Raw genomic sequence first — 11,955 nt, forward strand, 5'->3', positions numbered from 1 at the left:
CTGCGCTGCCCCGCGGCGCCCACCCGGCACCCAGTCCCCGGCTGCCCCGAGGCTTCGCGGGGCAGGGGCGAGCGGGGAGGGCTGCTGCATTTTCCCCATCCCACTTCTCGGGGGCGATCCCTAGAAGCTGGCGCCAGGCAAGCAGCCGGCCAGACATGGGAAAGCTTCGGGGAAGGTAACAGACGCCGAGCAGGTGAGGACGCTGGAGCGAAATTCGTTAGCCATGTGAATTAAGGAGAAGGGGTGGGGAGCAGAGGGGGGCCAAGTTTAAGCGCCTGTTTCTTGCCTCGGGCGAGGACTGGTGACACCCAGCCCTGAATGCCCTCTTCGGATCCCCGGCCTGTCCCGTGCCTTGCAGACGCCAGCAGCCACTCGCTACACAGCTGTTTTAATTGGATGGCACCGGATCGGATGGCGGGGTGTTCAGTGAAGACTGGGACGGTCCAGGAGGCAGAAGTGGGGACCAGAGCGCCACGTGCTTGCTGAGCTGTCCCGACACCAAGCGCAGCCCAAGTGGCAAGAAGCCCCAAGAAGGGGGCTGGGCGCCTGCGAACCACTCTGGACCCCGCACTGTGGAAAGCAGCTGCGAGCCTGGAGCTCCCTCAGTCTCTCTGGAATTTCACTTGTCTGCTTTGCCCACACCTATTGTTTCTAAGATTATTGAAAACGCCAAGATCTGAACAATGTGTTACAAAGTGCTGGAGACAGATGATATTCTAAATTAGGGGTTTCCACTCAGGAAATCGCTGCTGTCACCAGACAAGAAGAAGATCTATACTCACAAGTAAGTAGGTGTTCAGAACCCAAGTTTATATACCTAGGTATATATACATGGTGGCAGGAAGAAAGAAGAAGGAAGAAGAAGAAGAAGAAGAAAAGAAGAGGAGGAGGAGGAGGAGGAGGAGGAGGAGCAGCCGCCACCAGCGGCTGCAAAGTTGTCCGACGACTTTGTCTGAACAAGTTATTTGATTCATTCCTTTTCCTTTCTTTTCTCATGACTCAAACTGGAAGCTTAAACAAAGATGTCAGAAACCTCTCTCCAGCTTCCACATTAAAAACAACCACATTCTCTTCACCTGTCCTTTGTAAGTCAAAGGTAAAAGGCATTTCCGGAGTGGAGTGAGGGAAGGTAGTAAAAATAAAAACAGCTAGCAGCTATTAAGCCATTTGTTGTGCTAAGCATTTCACACACACACACACACACACACACACACACACACACACCCCTCTTTACATCTTCACAGCACCTCTGAGTGTAACTTTCTCCCTGCTCAAGCACACACACACACACACACACACACAGCTTGAAACTGGCAAACCCAAGAGTCACACCTTGCTGCTCCGTGGTAGTGAGTCTCTACACTTTGTCCCAGTTCGGTGCACCCCGTTTTCACAAGAGACCCTTACCTGCTTTAACAGGAAGACCTACAAAAAAATCTACTGTACCCATAAGATCAAAGAACCAAACTGAGTGGCTGGACCTCAGTTGCCAAACCTCTCCAAACCATTTCCTAGATTTCTGCCATGTTGATATTTTACTTAAAAATATTCTGCTTAAGCCAGGCATAGGTGGTTCATGCCTGTAATCCCAATCACTCAAGAGGCTGAGATCTGAGGATCATGGCTCAGCAGGGAAGTCCATGAGACTCTATCTCCAATTAAGTGTGTGTGTGTGTGTGTGTGTGTGTGCATTTTGCTTAAAAAGTATTTGTCATATGAGTCAAGTTCAAACAACTCCTTAACTGATTTTTCAGGCTGTATCAGTGGGTGGTGGATTTGCCCTTCACATTGCTACAACTTGTGTGCAAATCTCTCTTGCTTTCTGCTCTCTCCACTCTCCTCTCTGCACGTGTTGGTCTGCTATTTCTTCTTCCTGCTCTGTAGTACTTAGAATCTTTCCTATCAAAATGGTTGCTTGACATAAGTACACTTTCATTTTAAAAGTAGCCACCACCCTAGGAAGCTATTTTAAGCTGCAACCCTTGTTCTCCTAAGTGCATGATTGGCCAGATGCCCTGGCTTTGCTTGCTCACTTGGATAAACTCTTAATAATCATTTTCAAGCTAGCCAATCATACAAGGTGTGAACTTAAATTGTGACCAATCAGAACAAGTAATGAGTTTGGGATAAAACGTGAAGAGACTGCCTGCTCTCTTACTTGGCTGTCAATAACATGCCCTTATGCAGAAGTAAAATCTTTGCCTTACCAAATTCCTCTCAGCCAGTGTCCTTATTTCTACACAGTACCCTAATATCCTGAGACATTTCCAACCTGTCTTCCATCCCCTGTTTACCACACTGGCTACTAAACATCTTCACTGATTTCAGCTTACAACTAGACGCTGGAGTTGATGAGCCCTTCTAGCCCATGATGGGTATACATCCAACAGCCTCCCACTGTGGCACCATACCTCTGCCCTCAACGTGCACAGCCATGACTGCCGCTTATCCACTCTCTCCACACATGTAAAGAGGCAACATTCCATCCCTAGTAAAAATACACAGGACACCCAGAAGCACACTAGGTGTGTTTTGGCATAGGCCATTGATGTTTATTAACTGAGAAAAGACATGTTTGATTTTGAATACATAAAAATATAGGCTCCAACTCATTTAAAATTTAGGGCACTGAAATTTTCAACTCTAAACTATCATATTCAGAATAAACAGTTGGATAATAGGGTGGATGATAGGATAATCGGAAAACCACAGTTGATGTGGTCTTAATTGGTACGGTGTCTCTGGTGGAAATTTTGGCAATAGCTATCAATATTGGAAATGCATGATCTAATTAACCTGATGATTTGACTTCTAGAAATGTGTCCCCTGATATCCTAGTAGGTAAACTAAAAAATAAAGACTAAAAGCAACCCAATTGCTAATTAAGATACTAACTCCTATTTCAATGTTACTATTCATTCAAACAATGGAGTTCTCTGGAGGCATTAAAAATAAAGGAAATGTATTATTATAAAACAATCTCAAAAGTATAATGTTAACTATAAAAGACCAATGGGAGGCCCAGGAAGATGATACACACCTGCAATCTGACTCAGGAGGCAGAGGAAGGAGAATCTTGAATTTGAGGCCAGTTGGGGTACTTGTGAGAACCTATCTCAAACACAAAAAAGTATAAACAAAAAGAGCTGGGGATGTGGTTCAAGTAATAGGGTGTTGTGCTTGTCTACCATGAGCAAGGCCCTGGATTCAATCCCCAGATAAATAAATAAATAACCATAAAAAATAAAAATAAATGTCAAATAGGGTAGTATGCTACAATTACTCATGGAAGAAGAAGGATTGCTATATGCCTACATATAATTACACACATATACAATCCATACATACATAGCCATATGCATATATGTATGGAGAGAGAAAAATAGCAAGAGAACAGTGAATTCAAGCAGAGTTGAGCTGGAATCTTGAGGGTTTGCCTGATGAAGTCAAGGCAAACCCACGAGAGACAGAAGGTCTCCCAGATTTGCAGGAAATCCAGCTGGACCTAACAGGGTATGTATCTGAACATCTCAAGAGTGTATTAATGAGTTGCTAAACAAAAGAAAATTAGATATTTAAACCTTGTCTTTGCACAACTTAATTTGAGGTGCGAAGCACCTGGCGCTTCAACTCAGGGTCTGGGCATTGTCCTGAGGAGGGGATGGGAGGGGAGAGAAAGGGTGAAAGGGGAGAAGCCCTGGCACGCCACTGTCCTCTGCTGTCCATACAGCTCCACCATGGAAACACTCAAACCTCACATTCCCCAAACCCCCAGTGTCTCAGTAATTAGTTTTCCTCTAGACCAGTATTTATAAAGAAGAATCTAAAACATGTTTATTAGGTAGTTAGGCGCCAACAGTTTAACAAGCACTTATGTCTTCACAACTTTAGTAATAATTTGAAAAAGGGAAATACATTGTTTTTCCTTTTCAATGAGTCACTCCTGGGATACTTCAGAGTGTGGCACAACTTCTCAGAACTTGGAGTCATACTGGACATCACCTCTCATTTCCACTGTCACACTGATTTCTACATGGTATTCAGAACCACCCAAAGAGCCACCCCAAATCCCAGCCTCGTGAACATAATAAGGTTTATTGAAAGAATGTAGCATGATCTAGCATTAAAACTAAACTATGTTAAGCTATGTGGCATGTGCTACAATAGTGTCTAAGAGATATTGAGTATCATTATGTTTCCCTCAAAAATTAAATAGAAGCTGGATGCTGATGGCTCTGGCCTGTAATCCTAGCTACTCAGGAGGCTGAGATCTGAGGAGTGCAGTTCAAAGCTGGTCCTGGAAACAAAGTCCATGAGACACTCTTATCTCCAATTAACCACCAGAAAAATGGCTGTGGCTCAAAGTGGTAGAGAGCTAAACCTGAGCAGAACAGTTCAGGGGCAGTGCCCAGGCCCTGAGTTCAAGTCCCATGGCTGATAAAAATAAATAAATAAAAATAAACTAGAATAAAATATAGCTTGCAGTGTCCTTCGGAATGACCTCACTAGCTCTATGTACAGTTCAGGCACTGTGGCTCCACTCCAGATATTTGCATGATGTTTGTTTTTGCCTGAGTTTCCTGATAGACAGATGGCAAAGCTTACAAACCAAGGCTTTGTGGGGAATTATGGTCCCCAAACTCAAGAACGATGCTGGAAGTATAAATTTATCATCCAATAGGAAAGGAGGGATTCACACAAGGATGTTTTGTTAAACCCACAGTTGAAGCTTCCCAGGCTTAGGTCATTGCCAACTGAAGCATGAGCTACAGTGGGAGCCTGTGGAATTAGAATGGAGAAAAATCTTTTTTGGTTCTGCTGGTGGGAACTTCTTCCCATGAGCCATCTCTAAGCAAAACTTAACAGACAATCGGAATATTTTATTTCCAGGAGAAAAAGAGTCTTTTCAATCACCTCCCATCTACACATTCCCAGATTGTGTGTGTGTGTGTGTGTGTGTGTGTGTGTGTGTGTGTGTGTGTGGCAGAATTGAGGGACCTGGGCACTGTCCCTTAACTATTTTGCTCAAGGCCAACACTCTACCACTTGAGCCACAGCTCTATTTTTGGCTTTTTTTGCTGTTTAATTACATGTAAGACTCTCACATATTTTCCTACCTTGGTTGACTTCGAACTCTGATGCTCAGATCTCAGGCCTCCTGAGTGGCTAGGATCACAGGTGTGAGTCACCAGTGCCTGCCTTTCCCTCCCAGTTCCTTAAGTCATGAAGAACTTCAATTACTACTTTCTGGGGCACCATCATTTTCAATAGTCTCTGTCACGAAATTCTTCCCATTTTTCATCATTATTCCCCATTCCAACAGCTGGCACACACACACAAGTAATCTAATCTCCAACATTTCCGTACATTAGCAGCTGATTTGCAGATCAAATCAGAGGCCTGCTCATTTCTTTCCATTAAATTTTCTCTCATTGTGTTCTGACTCTCATGATCCCAAAAGTCTTTGGGTCTGGTGTCCATCAATCATTGCATTCACTGTCCTTCTTGGCTACTTATGAAGGGCAGGCCTGATGTAAAATGTACCCAGTGATGTCACTGAGACACTTCCTCATGAGAACAATATACAATATGGCCCAAGAAACCTCTGTCCAGCATAACACTCCTTGCTTTACCTTGATGTCTACTGGCCTTCTTTCCTATTCCTATTCCTAAATCCCCTCCTACTCTGCAAACCAGCAACTTGAGTGTGTAGTTAGTGTTTCAGTATTGTATTTGAACATTGAGCTGAGTTTTCATAAATGCACATTTCCCTATGTGTGTGCAAAGTTCACTCAAGGGACTATGTCCCATATTCGATTCTTTTGCATATCCCTAAATTACCAGACAAGACACCAGGTAAAAGAAAATGAGCTTTATCTCATGTGGCTTTTTATTGAATCCATCCTAATTTCCAGGGATCATATGTTGACCTCTTTAGCATATGGCAAGCATTCCTGTTATCTTATGGCTTCAAGAAGGATACAGTCCTATGGTGTTTCTGAGTTCACCATTGAGTTGTAACCAATGAAAACCAGTTCTTTTCTTTTTCATTTGACATCATGAGAGTCATGTGGCCAACACCATCATCTTTTTGATGAAAAGCTATTCAGATTCCCTCATCATCCTAGAGTCCAAGTGATGGATAAGATAAAAGGCTCTCCATCCCAAACTCCCCAAAGTGAAATGTGATTGTGTGCACTGTTTGTGAATAAGCTCAGAGCCAGAGTAATCAGAAGAAGCTTCTGAGGAAGGGTGTGATCAGTACAGGAAAATAACACACTCTAGAGCTCTTCACTCTTCTTCCTCTTCCTGCTTAGAGAGGCAGAAGAGGAAAACAATGAAGGATGGAAGAGTCTGGGGATGAAATGGGCTGTGGTCCTTGTTACCCCTACTACTAGATTTGGTATTTTATGAGGAAATTAAATTCTGTTCTATTTAAGTTCCTATTGATTTGACTGAATGTTTTACATTTGCTTTCAAACCCAAACATTTCTGTTACATGGCACATAAATTCAGAGAAATCTTGACTATACTGATTTAAATATGTCTGGACAATATTTCCACAATTTCAGCTATGTTCCAAGTATAACTATAAAACAGGCAAATGCAGCCTAAGGAAAAAGAATCCTAAGAAGATTTTCAATAAAGGGAGATAGCTGTAATAGAACTGGTGTTGTTGTCATTGTTGTTGTTTGTGTGTTGGTTCTGGGGCTTGAATTCAGGGCTTGAGTCCTGTCCCTGAGGTTTTGTTTTTTTTGTTTTTCTTTCTCAAGGCTAGCACTCTACCATTTGTGTCAGAGCACCACTTCCACCTTTGGGGGGTTAGTTTACTGGAATTAAGAGTCGCATGGATTTTACTGCCTGGTCTGGCTATGAACCTCAATTCTCAGATCTCAACCACCTGAGTAGCTAGGATTACCAGCATGAGCCACCAACACCTGGTCAGTCGTGGGACTTGAACTCAAGGCCTGGACACTGTCGTGATCTCTCTTGCTCAAGGCAAGTGCTCTACAACTTTGAGACAAAGTACCACTTCCAGTTTTCTAGTGGTTAATTGGAGATAAGAGTCTCACAGACCTTCCTGCCTGGGCTGGCTGAACTGTGATCCTCAGATCTCAGCCTCCTGGTAGCTAGGATTGCAGGCGTGAGCCACCAGCTCCCAGCTAGAATTGTTTTTAATGATGAGAAAAGACACATGATCTAACATGTTAACAACATGAAACTAGATGTTACAAATTCATGGAGAAATAATGCATGATTTTGTGCTAAGTTAAAATACTAGAATATAAAACTAGATGATAGCATCATAAAAACTATGTAAAATGTGAGTAAAGAGCAAAGGGAACACAAGACTTGACTTAGAGTCTGTTGTTTCAAAATCATTAAAACGGTTATTACAATTGTGAAACATTTTAAATGATAAATATCATTTTAATAAATACCACATTCTTTGAAGAACTATCTTCTTTTTTGCATCTCTCCCAGAAACAGAGGTAATGTAAACCTATGGTGTGAGACATTGGGTATACAAGCAAAGCAATACATTTAATTAATTTAAACAAATAACATAAACCATTTAAATCAAGTATGGGGTGAATTTCTTTCTCTTTCTTCCTTCCTCTTTTCTTTCTTCCTTCCTCTTTCCTCTTTCCTTTCTTTCTTTTCTTTCTTTCTTTCTTTCTTTCTTTCTTTCTTTCTTTCTTTCTTTCTTTCTTTCTTTCTTTCTTTCTTTCTTTCTTTCTTCCTTTCTTTCTTTCTTTCTCTTTTGGCCAGTCCTGGGACTTGAACTCAGGGCCTGGTGCTGTCCCTGTGCTTTTTTTTCTTTTCTTTTTTCTCAAGGCTAGTGTTCTACCACTTCAGCCACAGTACCACAGTGCCATTTATGGCTTTTTTGATTTCTTGGAGACAAGAGTTTTACAGACTTTCCTGCCCTGGCTGGCTTTAAACCATGATCCTTAAATCTCACCCTCCTAGGATTTTAGCCATGAGCCACCAACACTTGGCCGCAAATATTTTTTACATGACCCCAGAAGCACAGGCAACAACAAAAAATAGTAGATAAATTGTACTTTACTAAATATTAAAACTTCTGTGCATCAGAGCACACAGGGTAAAAAGGGCCAACTGTAGAATGGGAGAAAACGTGTAAAACACGTATCTGATAAAGAGTTAATATCCACAATAAATAAAGAACTCCAACTTAATAACAAGAAATAATGTAACTAAAATATTCAAGAGGGAATTAAGTAGGTATTTCTCCAAAGGCAATACATAATTAACATCCATACGCATATGAAAAGATGTCCAACATCACTAATTGTTAGAGCAATGCAAAGCAAAATCATAATGACTAATTATCTCATATCCCATTAAGATAGCTACTATCAAAAGTAAAACAAAACCAGAAAATAGCAAGCACCAAAACCAAGGAGGAAAATCAGAATGCTTATATCTCATCCCTGAGAATGGAAATGGCCCAGACTCAAGAAAATCATGAGGCAGCTCCTCAAATTAGAAACTGAATTACTATATGATCCAGCAACTCCTCTAGTACATACTCAGCAAAAGAAGTGGAGGAAGTTGCTAAGTGTCTTCTATGCTCTCATCCCATGAAGTAACTCTAGGCCTCATGCTTAGCAGTGTTTTATTTGGAGAAGCACATAATTCTCCTACTCACTGTGGGCCTCTGGGCTGGATTTCAACAAAGTATATAAAAGTGCCCTTCTAAAAGTAGCTCAAATAGATATTGACAAAATCCATATTCATACCAACACTATTCACAATACATAATCAGGAAATGGAAACACTTCAAGAGGTGGAAACAACCCGTGTCTATCAGTGAAGCAATGGTTAAGCACTGGGTGCCATGTCCATACATAAGAATACTACTCAGTCTTCAAAAGGGAGGATTCCTGACATGTGCAACACAAGGGAATCTTGATGACCTTATGCCAAGTGGAAGAATCCAGTATCTGTCAAGAGACATATACTGTACGGTTCTGCTTATATGAGGCATCCAGAGTAGTCAAGTTTAGGTTAACAGGAAAGCTGAAAGTGAACACCAAGGGGCTGGAGGGAGAGGGAACTAGGGAGCCATTGTTGAATGGGCAGAGTTTCAGTTGTGCAAAATGAAATCGTTCTGGAAATTAGTTGTACAATAATGGGAACACATTCAACACCACTGAAAGTGATAGAGATGGCATGTGCTGTTATACTTTGGGGGGAGGGGCTTGAACTCAGGGCTTGGGCATTGTCCCTGAGCTTTTCTGCCCAAGACTAGCACTCTACCACTTGACCCGCAGCTCCACTTCTGGCTTCTTTGGAGCTAACTGGAGGTAAGAATGTCATGGACTTTCCTGCCTGAGCCGGCTTTGAACTGTGATGCTCAGATCTCGGTCCCCTGAGTAGCTAGGATGATAGGTGTGAGCCACCACCTCCACCTGGCTAATGTTATATATTTTAATTACCATATTTTCTTTTTTAAAAAAACAATCTTACCTTGGGAAGTCTTTGAAACAAAGGTTCAACAAACTATGTTCTGAGAAGTTGTATGAATGAATTCAGCCTAATTTGTGGCTGAGACTGCTAATTATTGAAACCTGTCTCTGACTTTAAGCCTCAGACCCCCCCCCCCAAGCAGGGTAAACACCTGTTCTACTCAGCAGACAAACCCCCAAGGACTTAAGAGCCACGCATGCGCAGTGCAAAGCAAGGGCACCGCTCATCTCCTGCTGGGCTTTCTTAGCTCTGGTGCCAATCTCTGTGCCGCAAGTGATTGCAGGCTGGTCATCCTTCTTCATTCGTCAAAGATAATGCAGAATTATGGAGTGTAATGACTTGACAAAGAGTTCTCTATTTGCTGCCTCTCTGAAATGATACTGATTGGAGAGAAAACCTTGGCGGTGGAGAAAGGCCCATGCTGTCAGGACTAAAAGTTTGCCTGCTGCAAAACAATGCCCAGGGCTCTGCGTTTTGCTTTTGTCATTGTTCTTCACATTTGCTCTGGTGAGCCCAGTGCAACTAGAGCCAATCCAGTGTTAGGGAGAAGCATGCTCTCTCTCTCTCTTTCTCTCTCTCTCTCACAGCCTCATCTCACCTTGCTTCCATCAAGACTAGTCTTTTTTTTTTTTTATCTTAAGCCTTTATACAAAGGAGCTGCCCTTTGACAAAGCAGTTGATGGATACAATGTATCTGGATCAACATCTCCCCTTCCATCATTCTTCCTCATCCCTTCCAACCCCAACCCTTCCCTCAATTTTCTTAATTTCATAGGATATACATTGAATTTCATGGCATCCTCTCTTCATTCATCCACCTCCCCCAGGACCCACTCCCCTCCCCCCTCCATGGCTGGTCTTTAAGTGGACTACAGTCATTTAACCATCCTAGCCCAGCATGGCTTCTGTTTCCTGAGGGACTTGAAACCAGGGCCCACTCCATTTGTTTAAACTTTTATTTGATTCATAGTTTATGCTCTAGTTTCTCAATCTCCAGTCCTTTTATACATACATATATATATACATATATATATATATATATATTCCACTTCCTAGCATTAATTTCCATAAACAATTATTTCATGATCAGAGGCATATAGACATTGCACCTTTGTGTTCCTCTCCTGAGAGTATCTTCCTGTGTGAACTATATTTTATTCAGTACATTTCTATTAGTTACACAACAATAAAGTTCAAATCACTCTCAAATGTAACACAAAAACACATGCCCCATATAGTCAACTCACAGTGTTACTGTTGTATGATGGATAATGTCTTCGTTCCAATATGGAATCAACATCTTCAACAGGAATGTGGTCCTGTTCTCTCCAGAGCAGGTTCTTCACAGATGGGGCACTGAGCACACTCAGGAGCCTGCATTTCTAGACTGTAGTGGAAACAAACCATTTGTTCACATGACCTGCAGTGGTCCGTGTAGCTGGACTGAACCCCAAAGCATCATTTTTTGCAATATGTGTGTCCCATTCTTCACTCATTAGCTTATATTCACTAATAATTGTACTTGCTGGTCAGTACCAATGGCTCCCATAGCACTGGCCATTTCAAAATCCAGCTGATGCAGAATACACGTATACTACATTACTTTTAGATTATCCCCACATACATAAAATCAAAGGCTTAATACTGAAGAGAAGTAAAAGAAGCTCCAGGTTCTTGGGGCCAATTGAGGAGCATGACTCTCCAATGCACCTCCCTTAGCATCTACTTAAAAGGGCAGTAACCCTATGTCTCTAATATTTCACCTATAGAGCCCAATAAAGCCTTGCCTTTATCAGAAATTATAAGTGAACACTCATTTGTCTTGAAGGCTGTTGAACTGAATGATGGATTCAGCCTTCTTAAATCTTTATGGCTTCAGAGTTTGCACCAGTCTGTTCATTGGGTTAGAGAAGACACTATTATTAATATCATGGGCATAGCAGGGCATAGGCCCAGTGCACACATGGGCCTTTTGAAGACACAAAGGGATCTCTATTGATTTCATGGCATCATTTCTACCCCTATTCTACCTCCTACCCATCCCCCATCCCAAATACAACAATACTCACACTGCTGCACTTCCAGGCAACTGAGGCCCTGAGGGAGACAATAAGCTAAGCATAGGAAAAATCTATTAGCAAAACTTCCAGAGCCAAATGTCCTATCTCATGAGAAGATAATAGCAGTGGACGGGAGGCTGGATGAGAAAGCCAGAGAGCCCCAACTACCTTACCCCTCACCCCCATGATTAAATGAGGAGGCTGAATAGAGATCTTTTAAGACTTCCTTACTCCAAGAATCTAATAATGATGAAGGAGGTAGAAACCGAAGATTGGAGGTGGGCTACTACTTTATCACTGATTTTGTTTTCCTTACAGAGGCCTCAGAGTATCCCTTACGACCTAATTTTTCCCCTCCTCCTTTCCCTGTCTTTCTCCCCCATCTCCTCCCTCCCTT

At 42.1% G+C, this 11,955-nt stretch overlaps 1 protein-coding gene across 1 annotated transcript in view; it reads right to left on the minus strand.

Moving 5' to 3' along the window:
• Positions 1-99, minus strand: part of Dgki (diacylglycerol kinase, iota) — a 423,919-nt gene extending 423,820 nt beyond the window's left edge. Inside the window, exon 1 of the mRNA XM_013021551.1 lies at positions 31-99. Coding sequence (XP_012877005.1) covers positions 31-99 — 69 coding nt within the window. The remainder of the gene's footprint in view (positions 1-30) is intronic.
• Positions 100-11,955: the final 11,856 nt, after the last annotated feature.

The sequence above is a fragment of the Dipodomys ordii genome, unplaced genomic scaffold (assembly GCF_000151885.1).
Source record: "Dipodomys ordii isolate 6190 unplaced genomic scaffold, Dord_2.0 Scaffold56, whole genome shotgun sequence".
Lineage (NCBI taxonomy): Eukaryota > Metazoa > Chordata > Mammalia > Rodentia > Heteromyidae > Dipodomys > Dipodomys ordii.